Source organism: Chroicocephalus ridibundus, chromosome 1 (assembly GCF_963924245.1).
Source record: "Chroicocephalus ridibundus chromosome 1, bChrRid1.1, whole genome shotgun sequence".
Taxonomy (NCBI): Eukaryota; Metazoa; Chordata; class Aves; order Charadriiformes; family Laridae; genus Chroicocephalus; species Chroicocephalus ridibundus.
This window is the reverse complement of record NC_086284.1, coordinates 98,788,931-98,809,130: the sequence shown is the minus strand read 5'-3', so window position 1 is coordinate 98,809,130 and position 20,200 is coordinate 98,788,931. Positions and strand designations below refer to the sequence as shown.

The following is a 20,200-nucleotide window of genomic DNA, read 5'->3' as shown; positions in this document are numbered from 1 at the left end:
TAAGCAAGCAGGACAAAGCAGCTAAAATCAAATTATTTCCTACTTTCTCTCCCCCTTTTTTTTTTTTATGTGGCGTGAACAGAGGGGTTTAAAGCTCAATTTTTACAAGACGTTGTTTGCAGGAGGAGATCTGCTTGGAAATCCAGCAGGTGGCTGGGGATAATGGGTGTGAGAGGCCCTAAATACCTAAATTGAGCGTGTAGACAAGCTCACCAAATGATAATGATGTTACTTTACTAGGAAATGGGAAAGAAATGATCACCAAGGATAGGCAAAGAAGCACTTAGCTAGAATTTCTGAAATCCCTTCCAGTTCTTGACTAAGATATTTTTGTTGTCACAGAATAAACCAAGGACCGGTAAAAAAAAAAAACAACAAGTTGCCCAGGGTAGCGGAAAGGGACGTAACACAGAGGAGAACTAAAAAAGCACCCCAGCATGATACAGGAAAAGCTCTGTCAAAAATAATGAATCTAAATTCACTGCCTTAGTGGCTGAAGAAACAAAGGATGAGATTGTCTGGCTCTGGAGGTCAGAACCTTAATATGCTGTTAATAAGGTTTATATCATAAAGCAGTGTCGCTGCATTAGCTTTGATTTAGCAACGCCAGTTTACATCAGCTGAGGAAGCGATCCATAAATTCAACTCTGCGTTTCTGTAAATACCGTGGAGGGAAAAAGGCTTGGCCATCTCTGGAGGACAGAACGAGGGCGCTCCCCGGGGCCCACCCTGCTGTCACTGCTTTGTCACCTGCCTGTGAGGTGCGAAAGGGACAGCATGTGGTCTGCCTGGCTCTGCCGCTGGCTACGCAGACCCATCCATCCACGCGTGGTAGTTCTGCTCGATTTCATGCCCCGCATGTGGCTGCCTGCACATGGAATGAGCCTCGGAAACTCCAAAACTCAAGGGTCAGTAGAAGAGATTTGAGGCTAAAACAATAAAAGCAATATTATCAGATTGCTGGGATCAGACGGTTTCACTCAAGAGCTCTGAGGGAACTCAGACTTGAAACTGCTGACCTATTCAAGTACAATACCACAGCAGCTGTTGAAATGGCGAGGCACCACAGGAATGGAAGGTGGCAAATGTTACATTCATTTTTAAAAAGGGCTTTTAGAGGCCATCCAGAGACCTGTGAGCTGGAAAGCTGGGCAAAGCAGAATTGACAGAAAGTGTAACGAAGAGCAGAATAGCTAGGTATGTGATAGAATGGGAAAGAGCAAAGTTTGGATACTGAGAACTCAGGCATCAGAAATCCACTCATGTCAAGACGTGAGGAACTCGACATACTTGTAAAAGATTCAACTGCAACCAAGTGGAGGGTGATTTCAGAAAACTGAATGACACGTGGATGAAACGACATATGAAACTCTCCAGCAGCGAATACAAAGCAAGAAGCATGAAGAACACCAATCCTAACCCTACAGAGAACATCAGGGGCTCTAAATTAATATTAGTCAGGAAGGAAGCCTCAGAGTCACTAAATTTGCTGAAAACCCCAGCTCACTGCTCAACGGTTGCCAACAAGGCAAAAAAGAGCTTTAGGAATGACTACAGAATGAAGATAGAATGAAAGAATGACCACTTCTAGGGTACTCCTGCCTCAAACACAGGGTGCAGCTCCGTGTACACCGAGGAGGATGTAGAAGAATCAGTGAAGATACAGAAGAGATGGCATGGAAACGTGCAATGGTTTCGATAAGTGGGCAGGCTAGCTATAGTAGCGTTCTTCTGCTCGGTCACCTCAAAAGAGAAGGGATGTGAGAGAGGTCCCAACAACTCATCAGCAGCGCGGAGGTGTGAAGAGGAAAGCGTTACTCGTCGTGTCTGCTATCAGCAGAGAGCAGCGGCACAGCCCATGCTGCTGGCCTGTGGGCTAATACAAAGAAAAGGAAGTATTCCTTTCACACGATGCAAAAATTGAATTACAGCACTCATTGCCATAGGATGCCGTGAAGGCCAGAATTATAAAAGAATTCCAAAAGGGGTTAGCCAAATTCTTGGAGGCTTGACCCATCTGCAGCTGTTAAACACAATGACCCAGATGCCAGTCAAAAATTCCCTTAACCGCAGTCTGCTCTCTACTGAGCTGGTAGCACCACAGCGGGATTGTGCTGTGCTTGCCCTATACCCTTTCCCTAAGAGTCTGCCTCTGAAATGAGCTTCCCAATTAGCTGGACCTCTAGTCTGAGCCACTGTCACTGCATAAGACATTACATGTGATACAAGATGTATATTAAGAAATAGAAATTTATTGCAGGTGATGGTGAAGTTTGTTCACCTCACATGAACGTCTTGCCTTTGGCAGGCACTAGTGCCTTGGGAGAAAGGCATTTCTGTCCTAAAAATCTATCCGTCATGCCCCTGGCAGTCTGTACGAAAGACCAGCTCTTTCCTGATCTCCCACAGATGCTTCACTAAATCCATAAACCGTGACAGTGGATTACCTTTATCATTGATTTAACTGTCACCACTAAAAGTAGTTAGCCGTCATGAAACAAGCCAGCAACCGTATTCGAAGGAATGTCCTCCCGAGGCACATATTTCCTTTTATTAGTTCTTAAATTAATTCTCCTTCATTGCATGAAGCGTGCCTTATTCTCACTTTGCAGGATGAGCAGAACGGAAGCACTGATCACTTTCCATCTCAGGCACCATCGTTTTGTACGCTCAACTGCTCTCCCTTCTGCCGCCCCTCCTTTCCAGCCGACATGGGCCAAGATTACACGAGGATGCCTTTCACCACGAGGCAGTCCTTTCCTCATCGAGGTGTGACTGCTGCTCTGGAGACAGCGAAGGAGAAGGTCAGGAGGAGAGGGAGAGGTGAGAATCCCTCGCTACCACAGCTGGACCACGCTGGCACCAGTGTGCTCGGCTTGGTGTCTGCGCTGGGCTTGCTCCATGCAAAAACAGCCTGTGTTTTTCATCGCTACCAGTCTAGTATCTCCTGCCAGCTCTAAGCATTTCCTTTTTTTTAAAAAAAAAAACAAACAAAACAACCAAGGTTTGATCATTCACTTTTGGGGCTATGCTAAAATCGCCAGCATCTGTTCCATCTGAAAGGGGGGGAAAAAACACCAACCCCGGCCTGGAAAAGAAAGGAAAAGGAACTAGGTACCAAGTTGGAATGTGAGAAACGAAGCCAAGAAAAACAGCATCTCGAGAGATATTAAAGGCAAAAACAAATGTGGTAAACAGGAGCAGAGACAGATTTCAGAGGAAAGGCAGGAAGACAGTGACTAAAGCACCAAGAGTGAAACAGTGTACGCATGGAAACTGAGTCCAGAGTCCCAGGGTTTCTTTGTTCCTGTTTTTCCTACCATTTCACAGAGATCATGATGCTGTCAAGATCCTTCTATACCCAAGGGTCAGTGATGTCAATGAAAGTTGGTGGAGCTGCACTGATTTATAGCCATTAAGAAGCAACTTTCTGAGATTTCCCAGAATTACTGGGGTTTAAAATAATGCCCTGAGAACCCAGTTGAAAACAGCAGTTGGGATTATTCTTAAACCAGGTCATACTAAAAGCTAGATTAAAAATAATTAAGAATACCTCCATTATTTTTCAATAGCTGCAACTGTTAAAACCTAACTTTGGACGGTCACATAGAAAACACAACCCTAGAAAAGCACATGCATGACACTTTTCTACCAGTTTGAGAGTCATGGCAAACGCATACAGAGCTCTACAAATTCCAGCCCAGCAAACAACTCCTTCAGAAAGCAAAAGAAGTAAATATTATCTCTGTTGCCCCCAAGCTTTTGTTCAGCTTTTTGGATTTACCTTCCTACCGCTCTCCCCTTCCTTCCAAATGTGATAGGTGGATTTGAAAGTAAAAACTTCAGAATGAGGATTAAAATTTTTTTTAAAAAATAACACCATTGTTCGTTGAGAAGAAAAAATCTTTTTTTTTTTTTTCTTTGCTGAGTGTTTGCCAGGTTAAACTAGAGGTTGTGAATATGGAGGGGTCCCTTTGCAGGTGAAACCCCTCCTCACCCTCATTCTACCTGCACGTGCGGAGTACAAAGCCTGCTATCGCCCGCGCCCTGTGCACCCGCTGCGCAGACGGCAGCCCAGCGCTGCCCACATCTCTCAAAGGTGCAAAGGAAACACAGAGCGCGTGAAGACAAACCAGGGATGAGACCGAGGATCTGTCTCTACAGCCTAAGCAGCACGGTCCAGGCCAGTCCCTCCTTCTCCCCCACCTGCAGCCAGGGCAGCGCCTGGTGGCAGCAGGAACCTCGGCTTGTTTAAAGCTGGCCGAGGCATCTCCACAGTGTGGGGCAGCCAGCGCCGTACACACGTTCCCAGGCCAACAAAGCCTGTACCTTTCCAGTAGTTCTTTAATTCTCAAATTATATTTTAAAGGAGAAAAGCCAGCACCCCTAGAATCTCTCTCTCCCTCCCTCTCTCCCCCTTTGCTCTTTTTCCGTCACTGCCTTAATCTGGCCGGGGCCTCTCTCGACTCAAGGTGACACGGATGGAGTGCTCATCTGGTAACGACTAAACCACGCTTGACCATTTTCACTCCGTAGACCTCTCTTCCTGTCAGATTTTATAACCTGATTACTACAGACTTGGGTTAGATTCAGACAGATTGCCTACCAGCGAAAGGCTCAATATCCCATTATCAGATTTGTGAGCTCGCCATTCCTCTTCATTTAGTATGTAATAGAAAGTGTCAGTAATGTCCTACGGACTCAGGCTTTAAAAATGAGTCTTAACTATGCAAGTCATATGTATATACCAGGAGAAAATACTCCACAGAGTCAGCTGCAGGACAACAATTTTAAAACGTTTTTTATTTAAATATTAAATAAAACACATCGACTAATCATTTTGGTGTACACCTCTCATTTTAACATAAGAAATAAAATGATTGTTCAGTCATGATAAAAAATAAACTATACATCTCAATTAAACCAATCACATAGTGTCTTTAAATACCCTATTGCATTGCAGTCTGCAGAACAGCACTGTCAAGATATCTACAAAAAAACCCAAACTTTTAAAATGACCTCTTTCTGCTCCAGCAATAATTCCAAAGAGGTTCTACAGCAATTGGAAAAGAAAAAAAAAATACTATGAAAGTAAAGTGCTTGTCATTGCTCAGGACAGGAAACAAAAGAATCTGTGGCCTTTTGATCCATGGCATTAAACAAAACAAACATTGAAGAGGAAATTCTGCGTTTTAAGTATGTGTGCTACCCCTTACAAAACTGAAGGCAAAGTTGCTGCTTTGTGATGAGCTGGCTTCTTCTTGCCCTCCTCTCCAGCCATGTCCACGCAATCTGGTTTTTTTGGGTTAGGTTGGGTTTTTTTGTTTGGTTTTTTTTTTTTTTTTTGAAACCACTAAAAATGAGCATGAGACTTTGGTGTTTTCTCTGCTGCAAGGCACCACTCATTAACAGAAATTCAACTCAAGCAATTTTCTCTCACTTTGAAGCTTCCGGACCACGTAGCAGCAGCAGCAAGCTGGAGATGCACCAATAGAGACACACAGATAAACACACAGATAAAAGGTCGTTTATGGAGAGCCACAGACAGAGCCACATGACATCTTCAACCCTTCCTACTCCCACCAATTAACCTGGTCGATCTTTGGCTTTTTTCTTGAAAGAAAAAGAAAATCCAAAACAAAAAAACAACAAAAAAACCCCCAAACAAACAAAAAAACAGGTATCCATATTATTTGCAAATGCGTAATACTGCAGGTTGCATGAAGCCAAGGTTAACTTGAAGGCACCCTGTGTCACACTAGGGAGATGGGTCCTTTAAGCATTTAGACAGAATGCAGCTATTTTCTGACATTCCGGTGACAGCTTCCAGCCAAGCTGGCTCACTGTTTGCTCACCTGCTTCCAAAGCTTGCCCGCCCTACCCAACTCACTTCTGTAGGAGCACAGTCTGCTCTCCCCTTTACACCCAAGCATAACTTCTGTTGATACCAACAGAAGGCACGCTCTATCTTGGAAGGGGAGCGGGGTTTATACCAGAAACACAATATAAGCATATTACAAAATATAAAAAATAACTAGTGTTATATAGCTTTCTGCTTCCTATTTATATACATATACAGCATTAAAAACCATAGGAAAAAAAACACCTATCTAATCCAAAACCTCATTTTGCTAATATGCCAAAAACAAATCAACCAAAAACAAACACACAAAGATTGTGCTGTTTTACTCACTTTTAATACAGTTTTGTTCAGAAATAGCTGTACTCCGTTAGAGTAGAATTCTGTTCTAGCCTATTCCTTTTGTCTTTGTCAGTATATAATTATAACCTCAATATTGCACGTTTCCCCAAGAGTCAGTTCTGTTTGGACCCTGATAATGAAATGCATAAAAACAATTAGCAGCGGAAATAACAATGTGCAGCACTAAGAAATACCCCTCAGACAATTTTGTAGGCAACCTCCAGGAGGGCTTTTTAAAAAAGAAAACCCTTCCCATCACCCCACCGGTACTAATGCTTCCCTCCTCAGTGCCTCTGCAAAAATATGAAAAAACTTAGCGTTTATAAAAAGATTCTGACAAAATATATGCATGTGTGCAGTGTGTGTATGTATATACACACACACCAGCCCCAAACAAACATCCCTGCAAGAGACCAGACATTATGCAATTTGGATCCTGATATCAAGGGATACATTTTCAATAGATTACTTGCTTCTGTACTAATTAGAGGGGCTTTTTAAGCTTCACCAGCTGATGTATCAAGCATGAAGTTCACAGTTTTCATTTAAAGTATATGTAATCTGGGAGGTCTGGAATGGGGATTTTGGTTCCTTTAAATAAAATGAGTGTTAACAAGAGGAAAAAAAAAACCAAAAAACAACAAATGGCAATGCTTCCATTTTTGTCTTCTATGAATGCATAATGCTGCATGCCACTGGTTTTCTGTTTATTTTCTTTAAAAGAGGTAATCATCTTCACAAACCCATAAATGAATATTGTGAAAAAGGGAGGCTCTGGTCCCTTCTTTGCAAAGCCTTTCCCTGCTGTGTCACCATTACTGACAGCTGCTAATCTTGCATAACAGCAGAGCTGTATTGGTCTGACTTGAGTACAGTACCGAAGAGTTCTTCCCCAACCACATCCCTCCCTGTCCCCACAAACGCCCCACCCATCTTCCCCATCATTATTTTTCCTTTAAAAAATTCAGTTTCTATTCATATTTGTTCAGTGCAAGAATAGTAGAAGCAAAAAGACATACATATTGCTTGTTTCAGTTCTATAAAGTTGCTAGCTTTCTGAGCCAGACAGCCTCTTCACATACTTCAAAATTTATTGCTTCTGAGAGTCACTCGTCCACATGACACCAGCCAGCCATGAACCCACACCCACCATGGAACAGTGGTGAAAGTTCTTCGCAACAAGAGCGGCATGAGCTGTAGCAGCCGGGGCTCTCACTTGACCAGGACAAACTTCCCTAGCTGGTTGGAAGTCAGGTCCTCCATCTCACAATCCCCGTGCTGCAGAGTGACAGCGTCATAGCTTGGAGACTGCACAGAGAAACTCTGTTGCTGAGAGAAGGCGGTGCCAACTGGAGAAATGTTGCTGCTGATGTACAGGTGCGTGTCTAAAAGGTGAGCTGCTGAGGACACTGGCGACACGCTGACACCAAAGAAATGAGGTTGGAGCAGTTGGCTGTTGCCAGCTAAGGCCAGCTCAAATGAGTTCTCTCTTTGTAGCTCTGACAACAGAAGACAGTTGGATGCTTTGCAGGTACCTACGCTATCAGAGGAGGGGACGCCATTTGTTCCAGATGTCTGAGAACTCTGTAGACAAGCTGTCTGGAGTAGCTGGTGATGCTGGAACTGGAGCATTCTGAACAAAATCCAAGGGTGGAAGAGGTTAATTTGCACTGCTGGGATAATTTAATGTTTTTCTTCTTCCTTTCTTGCCCCTAACCCTGACCATAACTTTCCCCTTTGTTTCCTTCTCTCTATCAAACCTCTCCTTACCCAGCCAGAACAATTACAGCAAGCTGACCATGCTAGGTCAACGTGTTTTCATTTGGCTTTTCCTCGTGTTGGAGAGGGCGACTATCACCAGAAAGTTATCTAGTCACCATTTGCCTGCTAATAATAGATGTTCTAGAGACAACGTGTGCAGATAAACCGGAAATTCAATTTTCCATCTTGCTTCTATGGGAATGAAGAGGTGCCACCACACATGACATTTGAGGCCACTGGAACTGTGCCTCCTTTGTGGGCTGTAACTTTTCCAAATTACAAGGTCTCACTTCCTTGCCATGGGAAAATTACAGGAGGAGGCAGAGGAGGAAAGAAGTCATTCCCAAAACTAACAAAGAAAAACACAGCTTGCAATAGGGAGAAGTAATGTTTTCCCCCACAGTACCAAACTGCTTCTCAATTCAGCAACCTCCAAATATTTGGATGTCGAGATTTTTAAGTGGAACTGCACGTCCTGTGTTACGTATGCCAGTGCAGGAAGCCACAAAGGAAGCCAAGCAGTTTATCTGCTGCCACACAGCAAAGATGGAGGATAGGAATCCACAGTGACCAAACTCCTCAACCTCTTTTGCTGTGTTTACTCCTCCTCGCTTGCCCCTAACCAAAGTAAACCCAATGAAAACAGCAAAACTCCTCCTGGCCAGCTTCTCACCTCTGCTGCTGTAGCACCTCCTCCAGGAGGCTTCTTCCCTCTCTGCTGCTCCCACTGCTGCTGTACATGCAGGTGTTCGGCTGCGTGTGTTGGAAAGGACTCATGGCACTCCTTGCTGCCCGAGATGAGGAGGACTGACACACCTGCCGAGCAAAGCCTTTGATTTTATTCAAGCCGAGAAACCCCTTGGCTCGAGCGTTCTTCCGCAGCTGCTGCCTAAAAGCCTTCAAGCCTGTGAGACATGAGGAAAAGAAATGCACTTTAATCCTCCTCAGCATTTGCTTAGGAGCCTTCTTTACAGATCAGCCTTTCTGGGAAGCTGCCTTCATTTGTGTGAGAACTGTGCTAGAAGAGACCGTGACTCTTCAGTTCACGTTCACCCCTCTGCCTGATGGTTAGAGCAAAATTTATGTAACGGAACAGGGTTTGGGACAGCTGCACCCTTCTGCAGGTGGACACACGCACAGCAAAGGAGAAACCTGGTAGAAATCATGATGCTGTGCACTCCGTATTTTAGGAGGAAGGCGGAGCCTGCCATCCCACTCACGGCAGCAGAAATATCTTCACAGGCATGCTGAATCAGTATCTGAGAACCTCTCATCTAGGTATCTTCCTCAGGGCACCCAACTCTCCCTCAGGGACCATGAATACAAGAGGCAGAATAACCAGGTGGCTAGCCTCAGTGTAACATGGGAAAGACCGTATCCCTGCATGCTACCCTTTTCTAGTGGCAGTTGGAAGGGTGCAATCCCCCAGCAATAAAGCAAGGAAAAGACTACATTACCTTGAGTTAATGAGGTATCAGATGCTCGCCTTCCTTCTTGGAAGCTGACAGGCAGGAGAGAAGCACCTCCCATGCAGCCCTGGGCTTGTAACACCGGAGCGTCAGACTGGGAAGCTAGGAAGGCTGACGTCATCCTAGCTGTGGCTGGGCTCCCCGTCATTACTTGACCTGCCAAACAGCTGCTCAGGGCCACTGAGCTGTCATTTGAAGATGAAGTAAGGCAGCTGTCTGAACTAGTTCCCTCCGTGGGGCTTGCAGAAGAGGAAATGACTATACCTACGGAGGGGAAGGAAGGAGAGAAAGAACATTCCCAAGATGAGTACAGGAAGGAATAAACATAATATCAGAGCCTTCTGCCCACCTACACTGGCACTAATAGCCACCTGTGAGCTGGAGAGGTGTCCAGCAAGTTGTGCTGTCGCAGGGCTTGACTCCAGGAAGGGGTCATCAACAAATAACCTAAGTTTGGGCTCCTGTCGAGCAAGCAGGGCTCTGCCAGCAACTCCAGCACCACCAGGCTATGCTGGATCAGGCCTACAGCGTTTCTTTAGCACAACAGCTACGATATGGGATTATTGTCTTGTGAACAGTTTTACTTGTTTAAGTTCATGGGGTCTGGATGCATACCAAATACAGTCAGTATTGATGACCTTTTTTTTAAATTCAGGCACCCCCACCTCTCCCAGTACAACAGCAGAAGCAAGTAGAGAAGGGTTATGTCCTACTTGTGAGAATGCTCCCCTCTAAAGTGATCTAGATGAAGTACAACAGGGCAGTCTCTTCCTTAAGGGCCATGCTTATTTATGGGAAGACAGAACTGTGGAGGGCAGAGTACTGACCTCTTTTCTGGGCCTTCCTACCCCAGTCAAGGTAAAATCAGCACATACTCCTGAGGCATTTGTCTGCTATGGCATTTGTCTGCTATGGCACCACTGCTATGGTTTCCTCTAACTACGGACACCCTTCATCTCTCTCACGCTTACTTACATGGAGGGGCATGCTGATAGAAATGCGTGGTCACTTCAGCCAGTGTGTGCCTCCTGCTGGTGTTGCTAGGGATGCGGATAGGGTGGTCATATGCCTTAATTTCATCTTCCAGCTCTTTTTCTTGCCTTACTTCTTCACTAATGGTGGTCTCCAACAGGCTGTTGGGGGAGATGGAGCGGTTCCGGAAGAGCCCGTTGAAGTTGGGATCCACAGGAAAGAACACAGGCTGCAAAACATGCCAGATCACAGACTGAAGGGTGTCTACCTTATTTCTACACTCCTTTTAATACTCTTCACAGCCCTGTGGCACGTCTTCAGTAGGTGTACTGTTTAGAAAGGCTACTATGACACCATGCCCAAATACCAAACAAAAGACTGGAAGGAGTCACAACTCCTGTTGTTTTGGATTGGCAAAACAATGAGGGGGAAAAAAAAAAATAAATAAAAGTAACACACAGTTTAGCTGATAATACCAACCTGTAATGGACTGTTCACTTCGCAGTCCATTTCTGCCTGCAAGGATGGCTGAATCAGGCTCTGAGGTTGCTGGTAAAGCAGAGATGATCGCAGTGTTTCACTAGTGAGACTGTCCTGAGGCATCTGGAGAGAGAGAGCGATGCACAGAAGCCATCACATACACTGCAGTTCCACGTGACTTTTCAGATACTGGATACTCAAGAAATTTCAGAGCCACCTTCCATGCAAGCTTTCTCCACGTACTTTCTATGAAAATTAATGAAGTTACACAACACGATGCGAGCACAAACACAAAACCCCTTCTCCTAAGTTAGGCAATTTAACTGGAAATACAATTTGAAAAGACACCCAGAGCACACTTTAAAGGGGCTGGGGGTGAGGAAAAGAAAAAAACTGTCAGAAAAACACACAAACTGACTCGTGGAGTACCTGTGAGGATCCTATGGGGTATGTAACAAAGAAGTGTAACCAACCAATGCCTAAGAGGGCAAATTTCCATGCAAAGCCTCGTCTTCTGGCTCATTATTGACCTGCACTAGAGGCAGACTATTCTTTGGACTGTGACCCACAGTCACTTCTTAGGAAACAGGCTATTAGTATTCCATCAGCCTCCTGCTGAAGAACAGTAGGCTATGTTCTATCAGAGGGCACCAATATCAGAATTGGTTTTCCGAAGCCTGAGAGTTACTACCTTGTATTTTCCCATAGAAAGTGGCAGAAAAAAAGAGAGCTAACTGACACAGCTTCCCAGTAAGTAATGCCTTTCCTTACCTCAGTATTGCTGATCTCGGAGCTCCTTGGCCTTTGCTGACGACCAGTTGCTGGACGACTCGATAGCTGGCTGCTTCGATACTCCTTGAGGCGCTCCAAGAGCAGGTAATAAATTGCAGCAAAATGGTTGTAGCTGCTGTTTTGCAGAGACTAGAAGACATTGAAAGGACCCTTAAGTTACAGGTAGCTCAGGATATAAGCAGCCAATGCTCATCACTAAGGCCTCATAATGGCATACTCAACAAATAAGTAGAAATCCAGAAAGGCAATGAAGATTTTACTACGCTGTGACAACGGATCAAGGTTAGTCACTGAGTGACATATATATGACTGCACTATTGGCATTCTGGTAGTCGCTGAAGATGTATCTAAGGGTAAGCACTTCTCACCTCAACAGTTCTCTGCCTGTCGATGCCAAGTGTTTGCATGATGCCAAGAACCTGCTCATTGTAGTCACCCAGGTTGGAGTTGTAGTTTTGCATGGAGAAGGACAAAGACTGCTGCTGTTGAAGAGATGGGTCAGCTTGCATCCACTTGTGCTGCTTTATTTGGGAAATGGTTATTCGCTTGGTTGGGTCCACAACCAACATCCGTCGGATTAGTGTTTCACAGTCTAGATGACAAAGACAAAAACTCATGAGCAAGGGGTAAAAATAACAGCCCAGCCCCAGGTCACTGCTAAGAAACCTTCCCAGCAACAGCGTATGTCTATGAAAACAGGAATTAAAGGTTTCTGAGGAGCTGATGCCTGATCTGACTACCAGATATTCAAAACAGCACAAGAAATGCCCACACACATTTCACAAAAGCAACACGTCACTACAGGAAATGAAGCTGCACTGAATACCGTGGCCTTGCACCTTGTAGGAGAGCTAGTTTTGAGCGGATGCAGGTTTAGTGATGTTACATCCATTTAAAATAGGTCAGAATTTAGTACAGAACTCCATCGCATACAACTTCCTGGTCCATATATACTACTTATTTGTTTATAACTAGGGAATCAAAGCTGTTCATGGCTATAACTGATAAAGGTCAGACTTTAAAAGATACTCTTCACTTGTTTTCGAATCCAAATCAGAGAGAGGTGATAATACTCTTCAGTTCCTTTTTCTCGCCAGACTGCTGGAGTGCTCAAGAAACAGTGCTAAGCCCCGCTATTTCTGCTCTCCTTGACAGCATAGCCACACTGAAACATACTCCTTCTGCAGTTAAAATATCTTAGAACTACACCCATCTCAGCATTGCAGGCTAGTCTCATTAAACTCCTGTTTTCTCTCTTTTGAGTGATTATTTCTCCAGCTAGGGTGTCAAGTATTTTGTAATCCATAGAGATACTCTAAGAAATCAAACAACAGCCTTTTAGACACACCATAAAGCAGATCCCAGAAAAGAAAACGTGTGCAACCAGCCCCTCAACTATAAGTGCAGCCCTACAGAAATTACTGGATGCAAGACACAGCGATTGCCAGCTGCAAAACCAGTCCCATCCATCATTGCCCCAAGATGGAACAGGACAGCTATTTTTTTTTATTTTTAGCCCCTTTTCTAACATTAAGGAACTGAAAAAAAGCACCTTCGGACATGAAGTAAGGGATGCGGAACCGCCCCTCCAGCACTCTTTGCCTCAGAGTTGGTAAATTGGGTCCATCGAAAGGCAGAGAACCACAGACAAGGACATACAGCACCACCCCAAGGCTCTGTCAATAGAAAACAGCAGAAGCAATGATTTTGAAAGCCCACAGCCCCTCACAAAGTGTGAAATGCGATTTCTAAGGAATATCAAGCTCACCCATATATCAAGGTGAGGTCCTTCATATTCTTTGCCTTCAAAAACTTCTGGAGCTGCATAGGGTGGGCTTCCACACCAAGTGGAAAGGGGCTCTCCTGACTTGTAGAAGTTTCCAAAGCCAAAGTCTGAAATGAATGTAAAAGTCTGGAGTAAGACATCACTCAACCACATACTAATACTCCAGAAGTAGCAGAAAATGGAGAGAAGGGAGCAGATGTATTGTTTTGTTCTCTGCCTATTCATTTAAGCTAATCTCTTTTGTCCAGAGGATACATTCAGTAAAACATCACTAATTTTTGTTTTATTTTCAGTTACCATAAATAAGTTTATAGGATCATCCTAGGGAGATTGAATTTGTGAATTTGTGTACACGCCTAATATTGTTTGTAGAGTAGCCACGTATTTCTTATTACCTGCTAATTTGATATTCATGTTAGCATCTAGCAGAAGGTTCTCTGTTTTGAGATCCCTGTGCACTATGTGGTGGCTGTGACAATATTCCACTGCTGAAAGAATCTGCCAGAACTTCTTCCGTGCTTCGCTTTCAGTTAAGTGCCCATTGGAGGTCAGATGATCTGCAAGACAAAATAGGAGGCACAGGATTTAAAAACACCTGGAGGAAATTTTTCATAATCCCACAGGTGCTGCACTTGCTGTTTGACAGATGACAATGCCAACCCTGGATTTTTAATCAGAATATATATTACTCAGGAATGACAACAATAAAGCCACGGTTTCAAAATCTAAAGAACTGTTAGCTCCAGCAGTGAGGACTTACCAAACATTTCTCCATTCTTTGCGAACTCAGTAACAATGTAAAGCATATCCTTTGTCTCCATAACCTGTGAAGACACAAGAGGACGTGCTTAAAAAAAATGCAGAACTCGGTAGTTTCATTCATTTTTCTAAGGGAGTTCTCAAACGTATCAGTTCAATTATTTATTTGTCGCAGCAGCTGGCAGTAGAGGCATTTAATTTTGCACCACGGCGTTCTTTCCAAGCAAACTGGTAATGAAAAAGATAACAAATCAATGCTTATGTGCCTACAATATACAATGGCTTCCCATGCCATTGTTCTTCTCATCATTACCATGCCACCTAATCTCCATAAGATAACCGATGATCATTTCAATAATTTCATAAACTTCCCTGAATTCATTTTTTGTTAAAATACGCATATATAGCTTTACAATTTATCTGATATATTCTGAACTTGCAAAGACACTTAAGTTTATATAAAGTTTTTGTTTCAAGGCTAGCAGGTATTTAGATCAGGAGAGACAGTCGCAACTTGCACAAATCAAGAAGTAGTATCAAATACCCCACTCCCATTTGGTGTTGGCTGGGGACACAGTAAGCCTCCCATTCAAGTGACAATAGGTTGCTGTTTGTGTAGCGGCAGTGCTTGATGCACATCAACAACTGTCAATACATCGCCCAGTGCTCACCTATCAATCTAGTATCAACTTCCTTTGATACCTGTTAATTTATTTCTCTTTGGAGGAAAACCAAAAACAAACCTCAAAAACAAACAATGAATGAGAAATGCTGAGCATTTCCAAATTCATCTTCAGTTACTGTGGCACATCTTTCAAAGGCTGCATTTCAGATTTTAAAATATAACATTTCTCTGGAATTGGACTCTCAAGGAGCAGGTATTTTGTTTTGGAAGCCAAAGGCTCACAACAGGTTAACAATCAAAAAAGCGTCAATATTACTTCAAAGGCTGTAATTTCCAGGCTCCTAACCTGTAACCTTTTTGGAAGACTCTTGTCCTCCCTTCACTACAAGTACACACAGACATGAAATGAAAATAAACAGACATGGAGCAAAGGAAAAGAGGTTCCCAGTTTAAAAAACTGAAGGAAAGTGTTCTGGGAAAGTTGCCAGCTGGATGAAATTAAGACGCGGTGCTGAAACTAAAACAATGATGAAATAATACAAGAACACACACCCTACGTTGGTATGTCATCTAATTCCATCCCTGCTTCTCAGTCTCCACCAAACAGGTAAAGCATCAGTTACAACAACAAAGAAAAGAAAACTTCACTGAAAAGAAATTATGGTCCACTACCAACGTCATTTGCTCCATCAAGTGAAGTGGTTCAACTAGATGGAATTTAACCTGCTTTTCTAAAAGCTTCGAAATAGTATTTTCACCCGCATCATTCCACTGAAATGAAATCAACCGAACTGTTAGAATGTTTCTGTATATCCTACACTGCCCTATGGGCAACAATGACGTCAGATGTTAACACAGAATAATTTTTGTTATGATGGTTAATACTATAAATATCAAGCACTTCATGTGTGTCAAGGTCTTTAAAAATAATGCCTTGCCTAAGCACCTGCCTTACTGGCTCTTCAGCCTTACATATTAATTAAAACTTTTTTTTTTCTTTTTCAAGCTAACAAACCCAACGGTAAGATTACAGCTGATAATAGTGTTTACTACTACACATGGACTTTCAGACCTGCTAATTCATCCATCTATTCCTCTCTCTCCCCTGCCCTTCTACGCAGGTCTAGACAGACTGGGATACCTCATCTTCTTCTTAAATCCACATGGCATTATTTAAGATGATTAAGAGGAACTTACACCAAATCCTAATTAGATTGAATATTTAGAATTTGCTAAGCGGTCTTTGTTCACTAGACAGATGTGATCCTGTTTTCTGCACAACACATTAATTTGTTCTTACTGTTAAAAATACCCAGTGCAGAAACTGAACAAATGTAAATCAAAAGTCACATTGTGAAACTCTGCAAGCGGAAAGATATTTAAAGTTCACTTTCAAAACTACACAAACTGGAACAGAATAACCAAACAAGTAATTTTTGACATATTCTAAGGTACCAACATTTACTGGCTTTTTATTTTCTGCTTAGTTCGGAATTCTAATTCTTAGATTTTCTATTTTGATTGATTTGGTTTAATTGTTCTTGATTTTAAATCTTATGGCACTTATGGCAAACTCAACTTTTGCGCTTTCTTCTCTGCTATCCTACATGAGTTCAAGTCTTCCTCTTATCAAAAGCATGTAAGAAGTTCTAGTCCTCTGAAGTGGAAAAGCAGAGGAGCTAGGAAAGACAAGTTAATCATAGAAGTTCAGATAATCAGTTCCTCAATCTGAAACAAACTTCAGCTTGGTTTCAATTGTAAATTTTACATCGCGTTTTGTCAAAAAGCTGTCTAACATACCAGAATCTTGTTCAAAGAATGATGAATGACTTTTAAAAAAAAAACAGTTTAAGTGTTTTTTCAAAAAGTATTTCAATACACATTCTCTCTGCAAATATTTGATTTTAAATCATGTGCAAGAGAAGAGCACAAGCATATCTCATCTGCGTGCTGCACTTCAAAGCTGACTTCTTACCTGATATAGCTTGATAATGTGGGGATGATTCAAAAGCTTCATTATTTGAACTTCTCTATAAATCTTCTCCAGATTGCTCGGGTCTAACCTTGTTTTGTCTATTATTTTTATTGCAACCTGCAGATTTAACAAATAATAAAACAAAACAACCCCAGGTATTACAAAACAGGTACTCTTACTGTTAAGATCGCTTAAGAAAAAAAAAAAAGACACAAAGGACACACACGCCCTGACACACACACAAACTCACAAAATCCCAGTAAAGTAGCTTTTAAAGTATGGACTCGACAAAGCTGATTCTGTTTTTCTCAACTGCAGAGAATTTACAACACAGAGCATTTTCATTTTTCTTTTCTACGTCAAAGGATTACACATAAGGTAGTGAACAGAACTGTAGAAATTAGCACTGGACGGGATTCGGTAAATCTTTTAATCCATCCCATGCCAGTGAAAAACAGATTCCTCAAACAGACTATTTTCTACTGTGGTGACTGATATGATTTTGACGTGCACTAGAAATATAAATATGGTTGCATGCCCATTAATAAGTTATTTCTGCAAATAGCACTGCAAGTTCTTTGTTCTTGAAGCGTACACATTGAATGAAAAAATTAAGCCTATCTAAAGTCTTCAAAAGGTCTTTAATTTGCTGGGCTCTTTAGCAAACTGAGACGGAGTAATTCAACGAAGCTAGCACAGCACACAGAAATGTTATTTTTTTATATCTTCTCATTCGTTTTTAATTTTACATAGACTCTGTTGAACACACCGGGAAAACGTGAAGCTCCTACGAACGGCCACCTCAACTACTGGTGTAGGCTCACCAAAGCTCACCACAGCTCACCACTAAGCCCGGCTGCACTTCGCAAAGCTCGCTGCCCTTCTCCTCATCTCCAGCACCAGTTCGTTTCACCACGCTGGCAGCGGCAGCCCACCGGCTGCCGGCCCGGCAAGTAACGGCGCTCTTCACCCCCCGTCCCCCTCGGTACCCACCTGCGTTTTGGTCACTCTGTGCCTGGCCAGTTTGACCACCGCGAAGTTGCCTTTTCCCAGCGTCCTCTCGATGTCGTAGAAGCCGACTCGCAGAGGCCGCTGCTGGGCTTGTCCGGCAGCGGGCACGGCGGTGTACTCTGACATGATCACCATGATTTAGGCGGGCGGCGGGCAGCGCACCCCGCGCCTAGGAGGGGAGCATCCGCGCTGCCCCGGGGAGGCGGGCGCTGGCACCTGCACGGAGAGGGCACAGCACACCCCCGTCAGCCCCGCCCGCCGACGGGACCCCTCCGCTCACACATACACCTCGGCGGAGCGGCGGGGCTCTCCTCCGGCCCCACAGCGGAGCCGCGGCCGCCCCGGCCCCGCTCAACCCCTCGGCCGCTCGCCGCCACCGCTCCCCCCACCGCGCGCGCCCCACAACCGCCGCGGGGCGGCCGTTGCCCGACCACCGAAGCGGCCGTTGAACCGCCGTACCTGGCGGGCGGGCGCTCTCCGCGGCTGCTGGCGCCGGGCTCCGCCGCCGCCGCGGAGGGGTGTGTGCGCGCGAGGGTGTGCGTGAGTGCGTGTGTGTGTGTGTGCCTGTACGCGCGCGCCCGCGCGCGTGTGTATGTGTGTGCGTGCGCCGGGGGGCAGGCGGGAGCACGCGGGATGTCCCGGCCCCCCCCTGCCCCCCGCTCCGCGCACACCCCGCCCTCCCGCCCGCCTCTTCTTCCCCCCGCCCACCGCCGAAAGCCGAGACGGGCCCATTGACGTCACTTTGACGCCAGAGAGACGCGCGCCCAGGCGCGAGGCTGAAGGGGAGCGAGACACCGGGCCGTTGCCAAGGAACGGGCGGCGCTGACGCGCGCGCTGATGGAGCCGTCGCCCGGGCGACGGAGGGGCGGTGACGTCAGGGCAGAGGGAGGGAGGGGGCAGCTGGGTCTCCTGCCCCCCCGCCCGCCTGATGGCGGGGGGAGGCTTTCCGGTGTCACGTGACGTGCCCCTTCTCCCGGCGGGATCGCCCCCTGCCGGCGCGCCCGGCGCCCGAGTCAACGGCTGGCGCGCGGGGCGCCGGCAGCCGTTAACCGCCTCGCGGCCGGGCAGCGCCCGGGTCTTCCGTCAGCGCCCGAAGCCGCCGGCAGCAAGGCGCTCGCCGCGGGTAGGGTTTGCCCGCCGCCGCCGTACCCTTTGCCCGGGGCTCGGCGGAGACGCGGCCGCCGCGCTAACCCTGCATGAGGGTGGGCGTCGCCGCCCCGGCCGGCCCCGGTGAGCTCGCGGCCCTGGCGGCTGGGGTGCCAGGCCCCTTCCTAGCTACCGAGACGGTCCCCGCCCTGTGCCGGAGCCCGCCGGGGTGTGGGGCCACCGACAGGGACTGTCCCGCTGGCAGCAGGGAAAGTGTGGCTTGCAGCCCTGCGGGGGACGTTTTTTCCTAGTCCCAAAGCACAAGGAGGACTGTGGCCGCCCACCTTTTGCACCAATGCCCGCGGCGGGATACTGACCCGCCTTTCCCCGCGCAGTGCCGGCCCCTTTACCGTTGTTTCCAGGGCACGATAGAGGGGAGCTGCCGAGGCGTTGCTGCCGACCATCCCCTTCTGGCATCCAGGACCAGGGCCAAGCCGGCCTAGGGACAGCAACCCTCTGGGTCCACCAGCTGGGCACAGGCAGGGAGGGAAGTAATAATAAAGGGCCCATATATGTTTATATAAATGCAATCCTGTAATACTTTAGCAACTTACATATTTTGAATACACCTGTGGTGCTATTATCTCTGGTCAGTCTGGAAGTGAGGCTTGAGAAGGGCAAGGTAACTTGCAAAGTTGATGTAGGCTTTTTGCACGCTGAGGCCGAAGAAGGCTGTTTGGGATTGCATCTCCCAAGTGCCCAAGAGGTTCTTCTCAAGGTCAGGTGTGAAGTGGCAGGTGCATTGGGTTTGAACACATAGGTCTTCAGCCTTCACACAGCAACTGACTAAAATGTTTGTACATTTGGTCTCAAATTCCAGTTTATCCTCAAAAATAAGTCTTGGGTAATGCCTGACACACCTGTTCAACTTTTATGTTCTCTGTTCAAGTCATCCGAGGCTTTTTTCAGACGCTTAATACTCCAGTCAGTGGTTGGGCTCCTGATTGGAAGGCTGTCCATCTTAGTCTGAACCCCTAGCCTGACCATCACAGCCAAAGGCACACTGGGCAGTGAGCCTCCTCTTCCACCCAGAGGCACCATGCAAATAGGATTTGCCAGGCTGCTTGAAATGAGGCAATGCCGTGAGTGGAGGAGGTATATATAGCTCTGCTTCGTGATGAAGATTTCAAAGCAATCGGTACAATTGTTTTCACCTGTGCTTGGTGGCCACCTTACAGTCCGTGAATGACTTTTGAAGGGCTCAAGAGGGACTCGCTATGGG

The 20,200-nt window shown here is 45.5% G+C and overlaps 1 protein-coding gene across 4 annotated transcripts; it reads right to left on the bottom strand.

The window, feature by feature from the left end:
• Window positions 1-4,775: 4,775 nt before the first annotated feature.
• Window positions 4,776-19,189, bottom strand: SIK1 (salt inducible kinase 1). 4 transcript variants are annotated; one of them, XR_010072334.1, is made up of 15 exons: window positions 18,292-18,964; window positions 17,815-18,048; window positions 16,822-16,938; window positions 14,223-14,286; window positions 13,858-14,019; window positions 13,445-13,569; window positions 13,229-13,352; window positions 12,045-12,268; window positions 11,656-11,805; window positions 10,885-11,007; window positions 10,408-10,633; window positions 9,421-9,696; window positions 8,637-8,868; window positions 6,194-7,835; window positions 4,776-5,476 (listed from the first exon to the last, which is right to left on the bottom strand). XR_010072334.1 is itself a non-coding variant. In XM_063344726.1 (14 exons), exons 2-14 carry the CDS (start codon window positions 17,965-17,967, stop codon window positions 7,415-7,417), a joined length of 2,397 nt encoding a protein of 798 aa, XP_063200796.1. In that variant the 5' UTR covers window positions 17,968-18,048; window positions 18,982-19,189; the 3' UTR covers window positions 4,776-7,414. The 4 variants fall into 4 exon arrangements, 2 of the variants coding, with proteins under 2 accessions (XP_063200796.1, XP_063200787.1); XR_010072332.1 differs by having other exon boundaries at window positions 4,776-6,332; window positions 7,222-7,835; XM_063344726.1 differs by lacking the exon at window positions 18,292-18,964 and adding an exon at window positions 18,982-19,189 and having other exon boundaries at window positions 4,776-7,835.
• Between the last annotated feature and the right edge of the window lie 1,011 nt (window positions 19,190-20,200).

Excerpts from the sequence above, each read along its gene's own strand:
- SIK1 (XM_063344726.1), bottom strand. The coding sequence starts at position 17,967 with ATGGTGATCATGTCAGAGTACACCGCCGTGCCCGCTGCCGGACAAGCC. Across the intron at positions 16,939-17,814 it reads ACAGAGTGACCAAAACGCAG|GTTGCAATAAAAATAATAGA; the intron begins GTGGGTACCGAG and ends TTAAATCTGCAG. Across the intron at positions 7,836-8,636 it reads GAGGTGCTACAGCAGCAGAG|AATGCTCCAGTTCCAGCATC; the intron begins GTGAGAAGCTGG and ends GATTTTGTTCAG.